We start from the raw sequence: 22137 nt of genomic DNA, 5'->3' as shown, positions 1-22137 counted from the left end.
TGCACATAGCGGGCCTGCAGTCTCTGTGGCCTCACTGCCTCCCCTCCTATCCGTTGGTCTCCACAGCGTCTGGTCTGTCTTGGTAAAGGTCTCCTGGGTAGATGTTTCTGCTCCTGGCTGGAAGTGCCCTCTGAGTACCCTTCTCTCCCTGTCTGGCCCTGCCCTTCCTGCCAGGGGAGGCCCCCAGTGTGGCCGAGATGGGGTCTGCCCCTGCACAGGTGACCTGACCTACCCCCTCACCACAGCTTCCTGGTGGCCTCTATGGGATTAGTGCCGATTTTACGGGATGGTGGGGAGTCCCACGAGGTGATGCTGCCAGTCCTGAGAGCTGGTCGTAGCCCTTGATGCACCTGCCGGGCCTGTGATTGCCTCAGTTGTCTCAGTTCCTGGAGCTCTACCCGGCCACGCACTCAGAACCGTGGGCTCAGTTGCTGTTGGGGTCTGGAATGTGCAGGCGGGAGTGACGGTCTCAGTTCTTGGAAAGCCAAGGCCGGCCGGTTGCAGTGCTCCGTGTTTGCGTGCCAGAGCAAGACTGTCTCCCTGGTGGCTGGTGACCGGCCTTCGACTCTGGGCTGTTTGCTATAGCACAGGCAGCAGCAGGCACAGGGCACTAAGCAGCGCATACGTGTTGTACTGAGCGACCGTGGTGCGCCCTGGGGGATGAGGAGCATAGCTGTTTCTAGGTCGTGACAACGGCACCAGCTTTGTGTTTGGTGCACAACAGTACGTCGCTACAAAGATCTCAGGCTTCCCCACACACACCAGCAGCAGAGACTAGGAAGCCCGGGTGCTGAGGTCAAGGGGACTCATGGAGATGTTGGCGTGCCAGGCCTCCTGGGAGCTCGTGCTGGGTTCAGGTGCTGTGGGGGAGCAGAGGAGAGAGAAGCCCTGCCTTCGGGGACTCACAGCGGGTGCAGAGGCTCCTGCCCAAGTGCCCGTGAGCAAGACTGTGGACACATGCACACATGCTCATGTGGAGCACCAGGGATTCAGGCGTGTCTGCTGGCGATGGCTTTAATTTGGACACCAGCAGTTCCCAGTGGGTTATCCTGAGAGGGGAGCACATGCATAAGGGTTCCGAGGGCGGAATGAGGATGAGGTGAAAGGGGAGGAACGAATTCATGTGGGGGCCGTGAGCGACTGGGAATGAGTGGGCTCATCCACACAGCGACATGACCAGGTCGCTAAGAAACGTGGTCAGATGGATGGAAGGAAGCACCAGGGCGGGGAGCAGGTGGGGGACAGTCCCAGGAGGCCAGAGTGTCCAGGAAGGAGCAGGGCCTGGTTCTATGTCTGTGGGTGTGTCAGGGACCATCTCCATGGAGATGTTGGGAGATGCACCTGTCAGCTCAGCGCGGTCTGGTGCAGGAGTTGGGGGCCTGAGCGGCTGCGAGGTGCAGGATCCCAGTAGCACCTTCCAGTGCAGGAGCTGCCTTTGAGGGGCAGGGAAAGGTTTGCTTCTCAAGGCACAGACAGGTCGGGGCTGGGAGGCTAAGCTCACTGTCAGAGAGCTCAGCCAGAGTTCTTGAATACCTGGAAGCCTGTGAAGTTCGTCGGAATGCTTAATTTCCTTAGAGTCATTGAAAATGCAGGAAAATTGAAACAGCAGCAAAAGAAAAAAAACGCACATTTGCTTTTTATAGTTTATGGTAAAAAATCTTGACTACTCGAATTTCAATTTTTTATTATTAGTTTTATCCTCTTCAGTTTTCAAAACTGAATCCATCTTGTATAGGTGATTGTCTTTCGTTTTCATTAGGAATTGAATGCAGTAAGTTAGAAATTGCTGATAATACTAATGATGGCTTTGTGATAAATGACAGTAGGTAGTCTCCTCATCATAAATTCATACCATGTTCATTTAAAATTATTTTGTTAAAACAGGATATCTGCAAATAAACATTTAGCAGGGTCTAACAGACATGAAACAATTCCTTTTTACAGCAAATGAAAATGGATTTCTAACTGGAGAGCTCTTAGTAGCTCTGTGGTTGAGTGAGTTGGTTCCTTGTGTGCAGCCCGTGTCCTGGCGCGGTGATGCTGCACAGCTCAGCAAGGCGTCCCCCTTCGGGGAAGCTGGGCGACACGCACATAGGACCTCTCTCTGCTGCTTTCTGTACTTTTTGTGAGTCAGATTCAGATTCTTTCAATATAAAAAATGAAGTAAAAATCACATTTTCATTTGGGGTCAGGGTGGGGGAATGGGTACAGTGCTTTTTGAGTTGTTTGTTCATCTTTAAAATAATAAATAGTACCTAGAAATCTAAATATTTTGTTTTTGGGGCTTTTGTTGCTACTGGAGGTTGAATTTTTGCAGAACTAGTGTTTTTCTTGTTATTCTCAAGTGGCCTGTGATGTGTCTTGGCGTGTTTCCCATGTCTGCGGGTTTCTTGGTGTGTTTCTACTCATGACCGTCTCCTCCTCTCATTCTTTGTAGGGCAACCTCCAGATCCATCACGTGGGGCAGGACGGTCAGGTGAGTGTCCCAGTCCCCATGCACATGCGGGCGTTGCGCTGCCGAGGGGTGGGATTTTCACGGGACGGGGTGGGACGGTCAGGTGGGTGCCCTGGTCCCCATGTACATGCGGGCATTGCGCTGCCAAGGGGTGGGGCTCTCACGGGAGGGGGCGGATGGTCAGGTGAGTGCCCTGGTCCCCATGTACATGCGGGCATTGCGCTGCCGAGGAATGGGGGCTCTCACGGGAGGGAGCGAGGGAGCGAGGGTGCGAAGGCCTCTCAGTGTGGGCCCCAGAGCAGGACTGGCTTTCCTCACCATGGCAATGCACAAGCCTGGAAGGGGGAGGGCGGGGCTTGGGGGTTACATTTGCTGCTCCGTAGGATTTCGGCAGCTTTTGTGTTGTGGTGCAAATGTGGCCTCCCACCCCCACCACCCCACCCCATGCAGATGGTTATTTTTTGCACACACATGCAGATGTTGGTGGTGGTCATGTTTGCACAGATAACTCTGTTAGAAAAAGGTGGTTTCGCTCCTCTGTATTGCCGTCAAACTCACAAACTTGCCTGCTTTCTAATCCTTGACAAAAAGAGTGACCGTTCGTTGAACACCCCAGTACGCATGGTCTTTACGAAATGATGTGCTCCGACGGTGCGGGTCCCGGGGAGGGTGTTGCTGTGCAGGACAGAGTCAACTCGCTGGTGGTTTTGAGGCTGTGTGTTCCCAGGTCCTGGTGAAGACCTTTTCTATTCAGGAGACGGCTGTCACCTCTGGATCATTATTGAAGAATCTGGGTGATCTTCCCATTTCGTAAAACAGAAGCTGGGAAGTTGACAGTGAGAACCATAAACAGAGCTCACTGTGTAGAAAGATCATACGAATTTTTCAAAACCACAGCACACTGTCCTTCGAGAAACCTGCATGCATTCCCTTTGTCAAGGCCAGGCCCTGCAGATCTCTGACCCGACCGAACCCCGCACCCCCGGAGCGAGGTGCTTCACACAGAAGGGCACGTGCTCCCGTGGGCTTTCCCTTGACCCCTCAGAGGCACCTTGGGAGAAGGGCTGCAGACCCTCCAGAACTGGCTTATATCAGAGTTTCTTAGTTGGAAAGTTTCATCTTAAAGATCAGCACGAGGTTTTCTCAGGTAGTCCTGCAGCATCGCTCGTCTGTAAGTATGAAATTGCCGCTCTGGAAAAGAGCCAAAGGAATGCGCAGTTTTTAAATCCACACTTGTGGCTTTGTGCTCACTCCACTGGGGTAATGAGGCTGTGGTCAGTGCAGTGCAGGTCAGTTCTCCGTGCCTTTCTCCCCCGTGGTTCTCACGGTCACTGGGGCAGCAGAGGACGGGACTCCCAGCCGGCGGTCCGTCTTAGTTTTCTGCAACATAGTGGTTTATGGTTATGCTGGTAGTGGAACTGTATCATAGTTGAAATGCTGCTGGACTTTTAATTCCTAGGAAAAGTAAGGCACATCACCTTCGATATTCCCTTGTTCCTGTCTCTACCCCTGAACAAAATCCACGTGGAATTTTAAAGATAGAATCAGGCTTTTACACTGTATTACTGCAGTGCTTCTGTTTATGATTGTAGACAGAATTCTCCCAACTCTATTGTGGGGACAGAGATTCCAGCTTTTCTCAGCAGGCATGGAGGCCTGTCGACTCCAGCACAGATCTGAGCTCAGGAAGGACTCAGGGCTGACATTGGAGGAGTTGCTGTCTGGAGTTCTCTGAACAAGACTCTGTTCTGATGTCTCTCGTTTCTCCGTCACTGCTGATGCCCCACATGCCTTTGCACTGCAAGCAGGGTCGCAGCTGCTGCTCATTCCCGCGTGTTCCATGACCCCTCCGAGTCCCCACTCTCTCTAAGTAGCCTCACCGCAGAATGAATAAAGCTGCCGTAGTACCACTTTTTATGTGAAACAAATAATAATTTATAAATCACCTGTTTTTTTTTTCCCCTTGTGAACTCTCATATGCTCCTGATTCCTATTATCGGTCACATTTCTGGGACCTCATATCAAAGACGGCTTCAGGAGAGGCCGGTGCTGCCACTCAGGGTAGCGGGCGGAATCTCGGTACATGGCCCCTGCTTCTCTTTGGAAGGAAACTGCTGTGCGATTTAAAGAAACTGCTGTGTTCATCTGAAGCTGCCTTTTCTGGTCAATCTGTGTAGCGAACCCCCTCGTTTTCCATTTGTGGAAATTCTTTTTTTTCCCCATCATTTGGCCAGTTCTTATTCCTTCTGAGCTATACACCCTGCTCATGCAGGCTTCGTCCTCCGGGCTGGCCACACACTTGGGAGACAGAAGGATGTTTCAGAAAGCACAGAGAAGCCCACCTGCCTCGATGTTGTCGACTGGGCTAAGAAGCCCCGAGCAGCGCGGGGGTCACACGGCCCATTCACTCTCCTCCCCGTTCCCGTGCCTACAGAAGCCACGAGCCGTGCGGGGGTCACACGGCCCATTCGCTCTCCTCCCCAATGCCATGCCCACAGGAGGATAGTGCACGCAGGTCTAGGGCTCTTTCTTCTCCAGCCAGACTTGATCTCAGAAACATCCTTCATGTGACACTGCAGATGGCTCAGCTCCCCGTCCTGTCCCGGAAGCCCTTGGCCTGCCCTGGTGTGAGCACTGGCTTGATTGATGGGAGATCCTGCAGCCCACGCTTGTTCCAGGCGGTTGGGGGAAGGCGAGGAACAGCACCCCAACTGGAGTAAGGGAACACAAAGAAATGGACGCGGCTGCTTCAAGTTCCTAGATCACTGAGGATTAGCTTAGTATTCTCTTCTGATTCCCTAGTTCCAACTGTCATTTAAGAATGCTTATGTGGCAACAGACTCAGAATCTGACAGAGCAGCTAGAAATCCTCTTGGGAGGGTGGCCAGGCCTTCCCTCTTCCAGCCATCCATTTTCTGTCCTGGGGCCGGGGCCTGTGCCCTGCGCCCTGTGCCCCACATCCTGCACCCCACCCCCTTTCCTTGTGCTGGGCTCACACTTGTTGCTGTTCTCCTCCTATCCCACTTCTGAGATGATTGTTGCTGTTACTTCTTGCAGTTAATTGATTATTTTCAGAATCAGTGGACAGCTTCTCTGAAAATAGCCTCCATTCTTAGTTCCACGGAGGGAGGGATGTGTGCTGTGCTAGTGGATTGCTGCTGGGGCAACGGGTTTGAGGCCACGTCTGCAGCCAGCAGCAGCGTCAGTTCCAGGAGGGTCTTGGTGGCTGCGGTGCTGGGAAGCGCCATTGTGCTGCATTGGTGTGACCCTGTGGCACCTGCTCCCAGGGGACCATTCTTTTTGAGTCATGTTTTCTTCAAATTAAATATTGAGAGATTCTAGTCACATCCCACAGTTGCCATTTGCTGTCTGAGTAGAAAATAGGAAGAATCGCCTGATTTGAAGCCATGTGGTCAGTTTCATGTCCATAGCAGCCTTGCTTTTCTTCCTTGCTGAGAGATGGAATGCCCCGTCTCACGCTCTTTCTGCCGTTACGTCTCCGTCTGCTCTGACATTGAGGTTCCAGGAGCGCTGCCTTGGCCTCCTTTCCCTGTAGCCCAGGACGCCCGCATCCTCTGGCTTCTTTGCCGACAGTCATGGTGTGCACTTACATCTGGTGCTGGGTTGCAGGCAGGGTGGGACTCACAGCTGTTCATTGACTCTGGGACGGCTCCCCTGGCTGAGGCTGTCTGCCGACAGGGGCTCTGCAGGTGAGCGTGAGCCTGCTCTAAGGAATGCCGATTAGAGTCCATTTCAGGCCCTGTTGGGCACAGTGGGAGTGCGTAAGAACCGCAGAGCCTGAGAGACGCAGTAGGAGCGTGTGAGACGCAGTAGGAGGGTGAGAGACGCAGTGGGAGGGTGAGAGACGCAGTGGGAGGGTGAGAGACGCAGTGGGAGGGTGAGAGACGCAGTGGGAGGGTGAGAGACGCAGTGGGAGGGTGAGAGACGAGGAGGGAGACGCAGTGGGAGGGGGGAGGAAGACGCAGTGGGAGGTGAGAGACTTTCAGACAGGAAGAGTCGGAGAGCCACCTGCCCCAAGGCCTCAGGACAGCAAATGACACAGCCATGGGGAGGGTGACTGCCTGTGCAAGGCCAGAGGCCATGGGCACCCGGGTCCAGTGAGGTCGGACGGAGCCCCCGGTGCTCAGCCTCCTGTGACCAGTGTTGGGGGGTAGCAGTAGCGGACGGTGCATCCCAAATGTGGGCAAGAAGTTTGGAAAGATTGGCAGAGCACCAGAGGCTTCATAAAGAGCCATTTGGGAAGATGAGGTTCGGGGGATGGTGGTGGGTGTGCAGGTGTGGGGACACACTGGCTGCATGGTGTGCGCTTCCTCCTCCCCGAGCCGTGCTCTCCAGCGCTGTGTCTCAGCCTCCCCTCCAGGAGCGCTCACTTCCTCTCAGCTCTGGGCCCCTGTGGCCTCCGCTCTGCCAGCTGCCCAGCCGTGATGACCAGTTTCCACTCCATTGCTATCTCTGTCATTGTTCTTTTTGACCTCTAGGTGCACATGCTGTCGTGCCCCAGTGTTCCAGCATCGCTGGCTGGGAGAGGGAAGAGGAGGTGAAGGGATCCTTAGAACACTGACATTGAAATTGCAGATGAATCTTTAAAAAAATTGTTTTGTGCTGGCTCACACCTGTAATCCCACTACTTTGGGGAGGCCGAGGTGGGAAGATCACTTGAGTCCAGGAGTTTGATGCCAGCCTGGGCAACATAGCGAGACCGTGTCTCTACAGAAAAAAAAAAAAAATTAGCCAGGTCTGGTGGCGTGTGCCTGTAGTCCCAAGCTACTCATGAGGCTGAGGCAGGAGGATTGCTTGAGCCCAGGAGGCCCAGGCTGCAGTGAGCCGTGATTGTGCCACTGCATTCCAGCCTGGGCAACAGAGCAAGACCCTGTCTCAAAGTAAATGAAATGTACAATTCAATGGTTTTTCAAAAAATTAAAATACTTAAAAAATTATTTGGAACCACTTTGCCTGGTTTCAAAGGTTGTGTATTATCTTTCCTCCTGAATAACAACTTTACATAAGAACGAGCATTCAGGTCATTGCGGGAGGTGCCTAAGTGAGAGTCTCAGTCTGGCGCTCTGTAGAGCGGAGCCCCTGTGTGTGTGGATGTGTGCTGCACTCCTCGCCTCCCGCCCTCTGCCGCGTCCTCATCGTGCACCTAATCTGCTGCCTTCCAGGGAAGCCAAACAGCCACTGCTGTTGGGGTTGAAATTAAAATGCAGTGGCTGGTTCTAGTCATGGCTCCAAGCATGGGTAGCTCCTTGGGGTGAGCTGTGTAGAGCTGAGCCTGGGTCTTTGGCTGTTTAGATGCATTTGTAGCTGTGTTCTGGGTGCTTCTTCGTTGAGAGTGGAGTTGTGGAGAAGTGGCTCCTTTGTCAGCTGACTACACTGTGCTGATTTCTTTTGTCCCTGCCTCAGTGGGGGTGTGAGGCATCCGGGCAGCATTTTCCTTTACTGGACAATCTCCGTAGTGTTGGCTTTGTTGCTCAGTGAGTATTTGAAATTAATCATTTGCTGCCCTGGGCATGAAGATCAAATGGTATCATAGTAGAAATGCAGAATGATTTAGGTAGAGGTGTTATTGTATTGCCCATATGGTTAACTTAAGGGATTGCAGAATTGGTTTGAATAGAGGACAGGGCTCGTATAGTAAATTAGATCAGAATCAGGGGCATCTGGAATTCCCTGAAATTCCCTGGAGCTGGGAGAGGCAGTCTGGTGTGCCAGCGATTCACAGAGAGAGAGAGTACATTCAGACAGATGGTACCAGGAGTGTAAAATAATTTATTGTCTAAGGAATTTCAATTTTCAATTAGTGGTAAGGATAATAGAATCTTTAATTTGGTGCAGATTTTCAGAAGATTCTGAAAAACAAAAAAAGCCCTTAAAAATTAAGAGTCGTAAGGATTGAAATTTGCAGGGAGGTGGATGACTTTATTTTTGAGTGCATTTTAAATGAAAATTGATGGCTTTTTTATGAGGTCATGGGAACTTTTGCATAAGGTGGATAGACCAGTTGGCCACTTCAGGGGGCTGGCAGGGGAACCACTGGTTGGTCATACCCGCATCTTGGTGCAGCTGCTTTGCTGCTGTGGGTACCCTGAGCCAGTGCTGCGTGACCTGGGCAGACTCCCTGTAAAGGCCAACTCGCATTCTGCAGCGATGCTGCTTCTGGAGTGATGAGGCTGGACTCTACCAGCATCTATGCAAGCCACAGCGGGAAGCAGCTTTCCATTGCGGTTCTAGAACCCTCCTCTCTCACTCATGCCTGTGCACACACACAGTCGGAACAGATCCACAGGACAACAGGCCACAGCGAGAAGGCAGCTTTCCATTGTGGTTCCAGAGCCCTCCTCCCTCGCTCACGTGTGTGCACTTCCACGGTGGGAACAGGCCCACAGAACGGTATTACTGCGTGCTGATTGCACTAATATTTTTTATTCTGTTTTCTGTTCTGCTTTTCTGTTTCTTTTCCTTTTTGTCTCTTTGAAAACTAGCTATGACACAATGCATTGATTTTCCAACCCACACTTTGAAAAATACTGGAATAGATGATCGCTAATGTCTCTTTCTTAAGAGTTTGTAGTTCTAAAAGTTGTAATTGAGTAGTTGGGACTATAGGTGTGCACCACTGCAACTGTGTAATTAAGTAATTTTTAAACATTTTCAACTATATGGGCCGGGCACGGTGGCTTACGCCTGTAATCCCAGCACTTTGGGAGGCCTAAGTGGGTGGATCACGAGGTCAGGAGATCAAGACCATCCTGCCTAACACGGTGAAACCCATTCTCTACTAAAAATAGAAAAAATTAGCCGGGCGTAGTGGCGGGCGCCTGTAGTCCCAGCTATTCGGGAGGCTGAGGCAGGAGAATGGCGTGAACCCGGGAGGCGGAGCTTGCAGTGAGCAGAGATCACGCCACTGCACTCCAGCCTGGGCGACAGAGTGAGACTCCGTCTGAAAAAAAAAAAAAAATTTACAACTATGTAAAGTTTACACTGCAAATATTAATATTCTTCTCATATTTTGATAAATCAAAATATAATTGTTCTTGAATTGGGAAGCTTTTTAAAAAATCACATTCAAGTCTAAGAAAAATGATTATAAATGTGCTAGTTAAAAAAATGTTTAGCATGCTTCTCAGGGCTTTTCATCTAGATCAGGAAAATCAGGCGTATCCGTGTCACTTGGGCATTAGAATGAAGTTTCCCCGCTTTTCATCTAGATCAGGAAAATTAGGCTTATCCGTGTCACTTGGGCATTAGAATGAAGTTTTCCTGAGAACTGCAGTCAGGTTTTTGGCGTGTCTGGCCTTCTGTTGGTCATATGGTGGGCATGGGACAGAAGATGGCTCGGTGTTTGCCGCGGCTGTCCATGCCCATCCACGCCATCCACAAGCCTCTGACAGAGCTGTCCGTGCATGCATTTGAGCGTTTCTTGCAGGAGAGGCCGGGGCCAAAGGAAGGCTTCAGTTGCAACTGGGCTGTGCCAAGGGGCCTCAGCGGGAGTAGCCCATGGGGGCCAGAGCCCAGGCTCTTCCAGCAACAGGAAGGACCTTTCTTCCTTCTGTAGCACCTGTCGGACGTAACGTGCTGCACTCCCTTGTTCATTCCCGGCAGAGAAGCGCTCCCCTCACCCCCCACAGAGCCCTGCTATGCTGGCCATTCAAACCAGCAGAGGTGGGGGAGCCAGTGAGTAAAGTGGAGAATTGGAGGTGTGGGGCCGCCCTGACCACAGCACCTTTCTTCTCCCTGAGGCCACCTCCTCAAATACTCTTCTTGGCCATAGATGAGGGCCCGGCTGTGGTTGGCAGATCTTTTGGGAGAGAACTGGATGGGTGGGGGGTGGGAGAGTTGCCATGGGTCCTAGTCTCAGGGCGGCCGCTTCCTCAGTGTCTGGCGTTTTGGGATGCGGCAGTGTGGCTTCCTCGTGGTTCAGTGCCCTCTTCACCGCAGTGGGTGGCAGCAGCACCTGCTCAGGAAGTTGGTGGGCTTCGCTGGGCACACATGGCCCACCTGGCACTCACCAGCCTCTGGGTTGCCCTTGGCAGGTGCCGTCCACAGTCCAGCACTCAGGGAGGGGCGGTGCAAATCCTCAAAAACTGGCCACACAGGCACTGGCGCCCAGGTGGTTAGTAGGGGGGCTGTGGTCTGCAGACAGAAGCTTTACCCTGTACACGTACGAGGAGTAACAGTTGCTCATTTGAGTGATGTCACTGGACCGCGGCCCTTAGCGCCTCCTGACACAGAGGTGGGCCTTTCACTTATGCCTTTTGCATGTGTGAATGTGTGTGTATGTGTCTCTGTGTGTGTGTGTGTGTGTGTGTGTGTGTGTGTGATTTTAGAGACACTGTTTTAAAACTGCATACTCAAAGCATTAATTAACTAGGAAGTATTGTCTTGTGAAAATGATGACCAGGACTGAACCTTTTAAAGCAGATCATCTGAACCTCATCACTGTAAAGCAGTCTGGACTACAAAGTCATTCTTTCACTGAATTAAACGATTTGGTAAAAAAATACTGAGCGTAACGTGGACGTTCTCTAGTGCTCTTAGGGAGCTGTGAGCTTGTGCAGTCTTGGGTGGGAGTTGGCATTGTTTATGTTCTTTTTTTAATTTAAAAAAAAAATTTTTTTTTTTTTTGAGACGCAGTCTTGCTCTGTTGCCCAGGCTGGAGTGTAGTGGTGCCATCCTGGCTCACTGCAACCTCCGTCTCCTAGGTTCAAGCGATTCTCTTGCCTCAGCCTCCTGAGTAGCTGGGATTACAGGCACCTGCCACCGCACCCGGCTAATTTTTGTGTTTTTAGTAGAGACGGGGTTTCACCATGTGGTGTTTGTGTTCTTTAAAATCCATATCACCTTGGCCAGGCGCGGTGGCTCACACCTGTCATCCCAGCACTTTAGGAGGCCAAGGCGGGTGGATCACGAGGTCAGGAGATCGAGACCGTCCTGGCTAACACGGTGAAACCCTGACTCTAGTAAAAATACAAAAAATTAGCTGGGCGTGGTGGCGGGCACCTGTAGTCCCAGCTACTCAGGAGGCTGAGGCGTGAATCCGGGAGGTGGAGCTTGCAGTGAGCAGAGATGGCGCCACTCGCCACTGCACTCCAGCCTGGGCGACAGAGCGAGACTTCGTCTCAAAAAAAAAAAAAAAAAAAAAAAAAAAAATCCGTATTGTGTGAACGTGTTTTGGTGATCTTAGGCAGCCATGAGCTCATGCGGTCCTGGGTGGGAGGTGGGATTTTTGCGTTGTTTAAAATCCCAGGCCAGAGCTCCCAGCGCTGCCAGGAGTTTGGGCTTGATGCGTGTCACGTAACGCAGGACACCAGGGTGGGGAAGGGCCCAAACTAAGATACCACCAGGGTGGGGAAGGGCCAAGAATGCTTGCCCCAGTTCCGTGGCGAAAACTGCCAGTTTCTCCCCACATCTCCGTTAGGAAGTGAGAGTGTCAGTCAAGGCAGTGTTTTGATGCACGTCAGTGAATGGGCCTTGCTCCTTCCCCCAAACCAGGAAGCTGAGTTTGACCCCCGCTTGGGTGCGCATCAGTCAGGCTTGGTAGAATGGAACATGGTGCATGTCTGTTCTTTCAGCACTCATTGGAGCTCAAAGATCAGTGCCCATGGGTGTGAGCTGGGATGGCTGTAGGTGGCATCCTTATTCAAATCCAGACTCTTCCTGAACATGTCCAGGAGGGCAGTAATTCAGGGTGCCGGGCCTCAGCGGAGTCTGATGTTCTTAGTGGGAACAACCCTAGTGTACTCCTAATAGTTAGAACAGCCGTTCTCCCCACAGGGCGCAGAGCACTCCTGCAGACCATGTTCAGGTCCTCAGAGGATTTAAAATACCAGTGAGCTAGGAATGTAGTACGTAGTGAACTCCTTCCTATGTTTGGTGTACTTGCTAGTAATGCACCCAAATGGGTTTGACTGTGCTTTCTTTTTACACTGCTATGACTATGTACTGTCATTTAAAAATTTTGAAGATTCTATCTAAATTTAACTGTGACTAGCAGGGTCCGCAAGGGCTTGGCCGAAGCAAACATTGGGATTTAGGGGGCTGTGCCTTGGGGAAGGCAGGAAAGCTGATGGGTGATGGGACGCGCAAGGCCTGCTCAAAGACCGCCAAGGCCTGCTGGGTCCTCTGACTTGTGTAGCTTCAGCAGCTGGTCGTGACTTTGTCATACTAGTTTTTCAATTTGGACAGTGAAATACGAGTAGAATTTTGGTATATCATATAGAGGATAGTCAGTTATCAGAGTTTAAAATAGCAAGAGGTACATTTGCTATGGTTCTGGTTAATTTGATGTGATTGAAGTCTTAGCCAACTAAAAATAATTTTCCAGAAGTATCTAATCGTTTGGAGAAATAACTAATCTGCCTCATTGAGGAGATTGTGGCACAGTTGTAGAATTAAATAAAACGCAGACACCATATGGGAGGTTGGATTTCAGTAATGGAGGAAAGAAGGGGCCAGAAGAAAGAACATCCGTTCTAATAGTGTTCTCAGTATCGAATCAGCGCTCACCACAGATTAAAGAAAGGAGGTGGATTCTAAGTGTTCTCGGTATCGAATCGGCACTCACCACAGATTAAAGAAAGGACGTCCATTCTAACAGTGTTCTTGTTATTGAATCGGCGCTCACCACAGATTAAAGAAAGGAGGTGGATTCTAACAGTGTTCTCGGTATTGAATCGGAGCTCACCACAGATTAAAGAAAGGACCTCGATTCTAACAGTGTTCTTGGTATTGAGTCGGAGCTCACCACAGATTAAGGAAAGGAGGTGGATTCTAACAGTGTTCTTGGTATTGAATCGGTGCTCACCACAGATTAAAGAAAGGACGTCCATTCTAACAGTGTTCTCGGTATTGAATCGGTGCTCACCACAGATTAAAGAAAGGACGTCCATTCTAACAGTGTTCTCGGTATTGAATCGGAGCTCACCACAGATTAAAGAAAGGACGTCCATTCTAACAGTGTTCTTGGTATTGAGTCGGAGCTCACCACAGATTAAGGAAAGGAGGTGGATTCTAACAGTGTTCTTGGTATTGAATCGGTGCTCACCACAGATTAAAGAAAGGAGGTGGATTCTAACAGTGTTCTTGGTATTGAATCGGTGCTCACCACAGATTAAAGAAAGGACGTCCATTCTAACAGTGTTCTTGGTATTGAATCGGTGCTCACCACAGATTAAGTAAAGGAGGTGGATTCTAACAGTGTTCTCGGTATTGAATCGGAGCTCACCACAGATTAAGGAAAGGAGGTGGATTCTAACAGTGTTCTCGGTATTGAATCGGAGCTCACCACAGATTAAAGAAAGGACGTCCATTCTAACAGTGTTCTTGGTATTGAATCGGAGCTCACCACAGATTAAAGAAAGGAGGTGGATTCTAACAGTGTTCTCGGTATTGAATCGGAGCTCACCACAGATTAAAGAAAGGACCTCGATTCTAACAGTGTTCTTGGTATCGAATTGGTGCTCACCACAGATTGTGACCTCACAGTTGAAGGCTCTGAAGTCAATGTCGTCGTCAGGTGTGGGGTGCGGGGTCTTTGAGACAGCACGGTGCACCGGACTCTCATGTTGGGAAAGCTCTGCGGACCATGTTTCCTTTGCTCTCACACTGTGACCATCATCAACACACAAAAAGACTGCTGGGACCAAACGTGGGTTTTTTTCTGGACACGGCAAGCAGTGGACACCAGCGGGGTGTCCTCTAATTCAGTTCTGACACAGAGCGTCGGATCGCATGGGTTGAGGGCTCGGGGACTGCCCCCCAACCACACCAGTCGCAAGTTCGGGCCTCGGAACTTCTGGCCAACTGGCTTCAGGTTGGGCTTCCCACGACCCATCTTTGGGTTTGATTAATTTGCTGGAGTGGCTTGCAGAGCTCAGGGAAGCACTTTTGTTTACTGTGTTTATTATCATAAAGGATACCACATAGGCGATAGGTGTGGAGACACATCCGGCAAGGTATAGGGGAAGGGGCACAGAACTTCCAGGCCTTCCCTGGGCACCATCCTCCAGGACCTGGTGGACCAGCTGTCTGGAAGCTCACCAAACCTGCCCTCTTGGGTTTTTATGGAAACTTCGTGACATGAGCATTCCTTCCCCAGGGTCTAGGACAGGACCCTCTCATGGGAGAGTTTTAAGACCCACAGTCAGCAAGCGGGGGATCATTAGAGTGAAAGGAGGGTGAGAGCCCACCCCTGAGGCCCACACACCTGGCATCATAACAAGAGACGAACCAGGGCTGTGGGAGTTACGGGCCAGGAACCAGGGACAAAACCAGTATCTCTCATAAACACCACAGCTCTTGAGAGGGTTTTTCGGGTGGAGTCATGGGGGAGATGGCTGGGCTCAGGCACTCCAGGAATGGAGAGGGCTGTGGCCACATGCTCAGTGACACAACGCCCCAGCCACACGGCATCCGATGAACACCAGACATCTCTAATGCGTTTCAGTGTGCCAGAAGGAAAACGTGTTTCCTCCTCCCTCTGATTTCTTTACAGACAATTGTTTTCTTGGGGATTTAGATTACATACAGCATAGGAAATGTGTTATTCTAATTAGAGTATGATATGATAGTCTTCCAATTAAGAACCCTCTTCAGGAAAGAGCTGGTGTGGGCGTGGCCGGCTGGTGAGCTTCTCAGTCACGTTCACAGGGATGGGAATCCTCGTCCTCCGGTCTTATTCCTGATGTGTCAGTGAATATTAACAGGGACAGTTCCAGCTAAACATAGCCAAGATGCTGTCTACCTAGCTAGCTAGCTAATCGACGAGACACGGTCTCGCCCTCTTGCCCAGGCTGGAGTGCAGTGGTGTGATCTTGGCTCACTGCAGCCTCTGCCTCCCAGGCTCAGGCGATCCTCCCACCTCAGCCTCCCCGGTGGCTGGGACCACAGCTCGGGCTATCACACCCAGCTGATTTTTGTATTTTTTTGTAGAGACAGGGTTTTGCCATGTTGTCAGGCTGGTCTTGAACTCCTGGGCTTAAGGAGGCCACCTGCCTCAGCCTCCCAGAGTGCTCAGGTTACAGGCATGAGCCACCACACCAGGCTGACAAGATGGTCTTAAACTAATAGCTATGCCTCTTTAAGACACGCACTTGCTAATGGTTGTGTTGAGCATCTTGAACTGCCAGCGGCCTAAGTGTCGTTGTAGCCCACAGGAGTCTTGTCCAGACCTGGCAATTAGGACCAGGCACGAGTGAGCTGCGATTGTGTAAGGGCATCTGCACTCAGAAACCCATCATTTGGATAAGTGTGGGGGGTGTGTATTTGCTGTTTTTTAATTTTAATTTTTTATTTTTATTTTTAGAGACAGTCTCACTCTGTTGTCGAGGCTGGAGTGCAGTGGTGCAATCACGGCTCACTGCAGCCTCTGCCTCCAGGTTCAAGCAATCCTCCCACCTCAGCCTCCCGAGTAGCTGGGACTACAGGTGCGCACCACCACGACCTGCTGATTTTTTTATTTTTATAGAGACGGAGTTTTGCCCTGTTGCACAGGCTGGTCTCAAACTCCTGAGCTCAAGCGATCCGCCTGCCTCAGCCTCCCAAAGTGCTGGGATTATGGGTGTGAGCCCCCACACCCAGCCTGCTTGTTTCTCATGTGCTTGCTGGTAGGTTGCAGACATCCCAGAGCTCTGTAGAACGCTAAACACGAGGGTGTTGGCCTGCATAGCCAGCTGCGCAGTCATTCTTCTTCCGTGATCTCTTGCTGCCACAGCCAAGCTGTTGACCGCAGCACCCCGGTCCCTCGCCATGTAGTGGCGGGCCTCACAGCATGAGATCAAGGCTCCAGGATGGGGGCTCCCCAGTGGTTTAGGGCTGAGGCCGCAGACCCCTCGAACCTCTGGAAACTGCGCTTCCCTTCAGGGATGGGGCAAAATGTCCATGCCAGAATCTTGAATTTGAAAAGATTCAGGTGCGGGGCAGCCTGCAGGGCGTGGGAGGGGTACGGCACCTTTCAGGGCCTGTCGCTGCCCTGCATGGGTAGGTATGGAGCCCCTTAAGGGCAGGACCAGTGCCCAGCACACAGTGAGCTTGTAGGAAGCATGGGCTTTGCAGGAGCCCATGCCTCCTTCGGGCTCAGCCTCGGTGCCCCATGCGCGGTAGGCACACGGGAAGCGCGGCCATTCCCAGGCACTGCTGCAGTGCCGAGCGCGATGTGTTCCCACGTAGATATGGATTCGGTGAGCCACGCTTCCCTCTCTCAGGGGTGCCTTTCCCTACCACAGTTGCACGTTGTGGGGCTGGTCTGTCACCTCCAGTGTTGTGATCTCAGGAAGACAGCAGCCCATCCACCTGACATAAAAATCTGCATAGAGAAATTCAGGATTTCTCTTGATTTATTAACTGTGTGCTTTGTTGGGGACAGCTCGGCTGATGATAAGTACATTTTTATAATGATGCATCATTAAATAATAATTGTTAAATAGACTTAGAGCTTTCTTTCCTGTATTAAAAAGTCTAGATTTTAAAAATCCAGATTTATACAATTTTTGAGGTATCGTTTGCATTCCATTCATCTCATTTATTTGAGGAGTTTAAGAAAATAAAGTGAAGACCTAAACATTTCCTCACATGACCAAGAAATAATACTCCAAATCAGTATGTTTCTGGAATTGGTAGCTGCTACTAGCTGACCTCAGATACCTCTTGGACCACTGTATCTGGAGTTCCTCTCGCTGGGCACTCTAACAGCCAAGGACAGGCACGCATTCCTGGACACGTGCTGGTGTGTTTGTTGTTCTAGTTACTACTAAATTGTTACTAAAGAAAGTCAAAACAAAACACAAGAAAGATAATCAGAGGTCACTTCAGCTCAAATGCAGGTATGGACATTCCCTGGCATATCCAATTCATCCTTAGAAAGCTGAAATACACCTTCTAAAGCATTGTTGCAAGCTAGCGCTCTACCTACATTAACTCAGGGGCCCCTCTCTGAAGTTAGAGACTTGCTTTCTCCTATATCTTCACCTGTCTTGCATTTCTGAAGAGAAATGAGATTAAGTTTGGTGACTAGGTTGAGTGCTATTCTTATTTTGGAGATGAAGACAGTTGACAGGAGCTTTTCCAGGACCGTTGAAGGAGTTAAAGTCATACATCCAGAACGCAACTCTCATGATTCCTGAACATTGCGTACAGATCCCCCAGAGCTCCACCATCATCATCACCTCCACCTACTACCACTGCCAACACAACCACCTCTACCACCTCCATCGTCCTCACCATTATCATAATTGCCACCATCATCACAACCACCCTAACAACTGCTATCACCACCACCTCGACCACTATCATCTCCATCATCATCACCAACCCAACCACCCTAACCACTACCACCACCACCATTACCATTATCATCTCCATCATCATCACTAACATAACCACCTTAACAACCACTACCACTACCACCCTCACCACTGTCATCTCCATCATTATCACCAACACAACCACCCTAAGAGTCACTACCACCACCACCTCCTTCTCTATCATCTCCATCATCATCACCAACACAACCACCTTAACCACTACCATCACCACCTCCACCACTATCATCTCCATCATCATCCCCAACACAGCCACAACCACCTTAACAAACACTACCACCACTACCTCTACCATTATCATCTCCATCATCATATCATCATCACCAACACAACCACCCTAACAACCACTACCACCCCCACCTCCTTCACTATCATCTCCATCACCATCACCAACACAGCCACCTTCACCACCACCACCACCTCTACCACTGTCATCTCCATCATCACCAACACAACCACCCTAACAGCCACTCCCACCCCTACCTCCTTCACTGTCATCACCATCACCAACACAACCACCTTTACCACCACCACCACCTCTACCACTGTCATCTCCATCATCACCATCACCAACACAACCACCTCCACCTCCACCATCATCTCTATCATCTCCATCATCATCATCATCAACAACCACCCTGACAAACACTACCACCACTTCCACCACTGTCGTCATCATCAGCAATGCAACCACCACCACCTCTCCTGTCATCTCCATCATCATCATCACCAACACAACCACCCTAACAACCACTACCACCACCACCTCTACTATCACCATCATCGTCACCAACACAACGACCGTAACAACCACTACCACCACCTCCACCACTATTATGTCCCTCATCCTCACCACCACTACCAACAACACATCTATCACAAGCATGACCTCCACCACCATTGTCCCTGTCACCCTCTCCGTTGCCCTTACTTCCACCACCACCACCACTCCCAGTGCTATCACAGCCATCAACAGCGTGAGCACCAGCACCGTCAAGGGGTCAAGTGAATTTCCTGGTTATCCTGAGTTGTTTTCTAATCTGTCTACTTATTGGCCTCTCACCCTCTTCCTGTCGAGACTGAAATGACACTGCTTCCTTTGCCCAGCTCATAGGAATGTTTATGGAGGGTCAGTGGGTGTGGCTTCTGTCCTTACTATGTAGGCCTTGAGTAGTAGCTTAGGTGTGATAGAAATGGAAGGTCCTCAGTGTTGCTTCAGGGTAAAGCCTTCACAGTGTTGAATTTGGATTCTGCAGATTGAATCCAATGTGTAGTATGTTTTGAACAGTTAGTACCAAACTCTGTTCCTAGGGGATATTATATCTATTGAGATGTTTAAATTTGGGTCAGTTCTTTCTCTATATTTGGAAGATTTTCAGTCACATGGGAAACATTTCAAGGCTTGAGTGTTAATCATGCTGCTTAGATCATGAATCATGAAATTATTTAGTACTGTTTCTAATATGTGTGTATTTTAATAGCTTTTTTTTGCCGTTTTTTGCCGCTTTTTTTTTTTAAACAGCTGTAGCTAACGTTACCTAAGATGTGCACGAACAAAGCTTATATATGTTTATAGGCTAAACAGTGTGAAATCACTGGAAAAGCTAGGAGGTATTTTGTGTATGTTCTGGTAAACCCATCTCTAATGCATACACCCACCCACCCCCTCCCTACACACACCCCTGAATAATTGAATATGTGTATGTACACATGACGCATGTATATTTAGTAAAGTTAAGCAAAGCAGTGACAGATTCAGGGCTTTCCCACTGTGCACGTGTGCAATGACTTGACCAGGGTTCAGCTGACAGCAGGCTTGGTGACCTTGAAGCTTTTCAGCTTCTCTCCCATCTTTGGCATTTGTGTTCCTCCTGATACTTTGCTTCAGTGTAAGTTTCAGAGGCCTTCAGAATCTTTTTCCATGAAATAAGGCCTTCTAGACCCAGCTGGGAAAAAGATTAGAAACATGGGAAATGTCCAACATTTTACGTGTAGGATTTTTTTGGAGAGAGCAAGGAGAAGGAGTATGTGTGTGCAGGGTGTCTTTATCTATAGCTGAAAAATGGCCTCTTGTATTTCCAGGAGGCTTTAGGCCACTCTGAATGGTTTGTCACAGAGGGAGGATCATCTCACCTTCCTAGACACACACCCTGTGTCACTTTTAATAAAAATGCTCCCATCAAGAAAATATATTCCTGCATTATATGCCAAAACACAAGCAGAAATCTTGGAGACTCTCAGTGGTTCAGGGAATTAATCTCTTATGGAAAAGCCTTCTCTACCAGAAATGGTGGAAAATGTAATTTAAACCATAAAAGGTCAGAAGTGGAGTGAGTTTGGTGTTGACTAGTCCCAAGGAACCCCCTGGGAAAGGTGTGGAGCCGCCCGTATGCCTCCTGCTGCCTTGCTGAGGGGCTCAGGCCCACCTGGACAGCTGGCTCTTCAGGTTCCTTGCCCTGTCTGGGGAGGTGGGGCCCTGACTTACAAAGGGAGGCCTTGGTGTCTCCTGCCTGTGGCTCTGACACTGGAGGGGTCCTTGTGTCCCCTAATAGGCTTGCTGTATGTAGCAGAGTGTTCTGAGAGTGTGGAGTGGCTGTGGAACTCCAAGGACTCTCTGCTCCTTTGCTTCTTCGTCTGTTTTGGCAAGCAGCAAGGAAGGTAGTTTCAGGCTTGAGTGATGACTAGTCAGTAAAATAGGTGGACTATTTTGAGGGCTATCATTTTTGTCCTGTTGAATTTCTTGGGACACTGTCTGTGGTTGCAGCACAGAAGAATCTTTAAGTCAGGCAAGGGCCCAGGACAAGCTGGACAAAGTGTTTGGCTGGGAAGCGTATTCTCTCTCTCTCTTTTTTTTTTTAGAGAGAGAACTTAGATGAAATGATGACTGAAATGTCCATTTTCAGTGTTTTACTCAGTTGAAACAATGGTGCCTTCGAAGGGCTCGCTGTTAGCTGAAGCTGAAGTGTCTTTATCACAACCCCTGAGACACTCCCACTGCTCTGGCCACGCTTCACGCTGGCCCCTGCACTCCTGGCCCTTTTGTTTAGCCCCGCATCACACTCTGTGACGTCAGACAGTGGTGGCAGGCCTGATGATTTGAAGATTGTTTTTGATCAATTTTACCATTTTCAAATATATATTTAAAAGGTTAAGTAAAAGAGTTTAAATAATGTAAAACCCAAATTTTATTCATTTCTATTACGTGTCATACCCAGTGTAGTATACTTAGCAACACCGAGTGATCACTGAGTGAATGAATACAATGGGGACTGTTGCACGTCAGCAGTTAGTTCTATGATGCACACATTGAAAACATTTGGAAATACTCTTGTTTGAGCCATTTAAAACTACGGCTTATGTCCAAAAAATCTTTAATCATGAAAACATATAGAACAGTACTGACTTAAAACTCTGTAACTCAATAAGCAGAAAAAGTGTGACTTCTGAATAATTTTACATATTGTTTTGGTAGGATCCAAATGTGAGAACTTTTTCTGAATAAGGGAGTTTTGGTGATTCTTTGGGTGTTCTGAGACTTTTCTGTTGCCGTTGTTGAGCCGTGTCTGCCTTTTCTGGTGGGCAGGCCTGCCACGTTGGGGGAGGGAGCGACTTCACACAGCTGGCATGGGACGCTTCGATGTGGGGTACAGGCCAGCCGCCAGGAGCTCACCCAGCACGCCTCTTGCTTTGGGTGCCTCTGTGCGGAGCAGCTAATGGATGTGTAGGACTGTTTTGCCCCAAGAATTATCTTCTGGAAGGCTACCAGCATAGCTGCTGGCGAAAGGAAACCTGGGCGTTGCTGCTACACCAGGATTCCTGGCCTCCAGAGGAAGGATGGTGGCTGGAGGTGAGCCTTCTCCAGGGAGATGCCCTGGAGACTCTTGCGGTCCCCTCCACATGTTCACCTCGCCAGAGTCAAGAAACGAGGAGTGGAAAACACCCCTCAGGTCTCTTCATGCTGATTCTGTTTAGGCCCCGGCTTTTCCCTCGTGCAAAATGCAGGCACTCTGACTGGCCCACATTGTGTAAAATTGAAAGAATGTTCTTCACACCCTTCATGTTGGCAGTGTTTGGGTCCTGGTTTTTACATCCCAGAAGGGAAGTTGCAGCACCGTGCGAGACAGTCTGACTTCTGACAAGTTAAGAGAGATGGCGGGGCCATCTGGGCGGGGGCGGGGGCGTGCAGTGACTCGCGCTGGCCCTGTCTCCGCACCCTGGACTCCAGGGTGAGTGGTGCTGGCCGGATGCCCGCAGTGAGGAGGTGCGGGGCATGCAGCGAGCGCTTTCCGGACAGTGCGGTGCGGGGCAGCGAGTGGCCGCCTGTGTTCCGACAAGCCAGGCACC

General features: G+C 50.0%; 1 protein-coding gene across 1 annotated transcript in view; it reads left to right on the top strand.

Annotated features, from left to right (window-relative positions):
- The window catches only part of BANP (BTG3 associated nuclear protein), a 115215-nt gene that overhangs the window by 73634 nt on the left and 19444 nt on the right, over positions 1 to 22137 (top strand). The window contains exon 15 of the mRNA XM_058440264.1: positions 2438 to 2476. Coding sequence (XP_058296247.1) covers positions 2438 to 2476 — 39 coding nt within the window. The remainder of the gene's footprint in view (positions 1 to 2437; positions 2477 to 22137) is intronic.

The sequence above is a fragment of the Hylobates moloch genome, unplaced genomic scaffold (genome assembly GCF_009828535.3).
Source record: "Hylobates moloch isolate HMO894 unplaced genomic scaffold, HMol_V3 SCAFFOLD_6, whole genome shotgun sequence".
In the NCBI taxonomy this organism is placed as follows: Eukaryota; Metazoa; Chordata; class Mammalia; order Primates; family Hylobatidae; genus Hylobates; species Hylobates moloch.
Note: the sequence above shows the minus strand (reverse complement) of the source record. Positions and strands in the feature narration are given on the sequence as shown.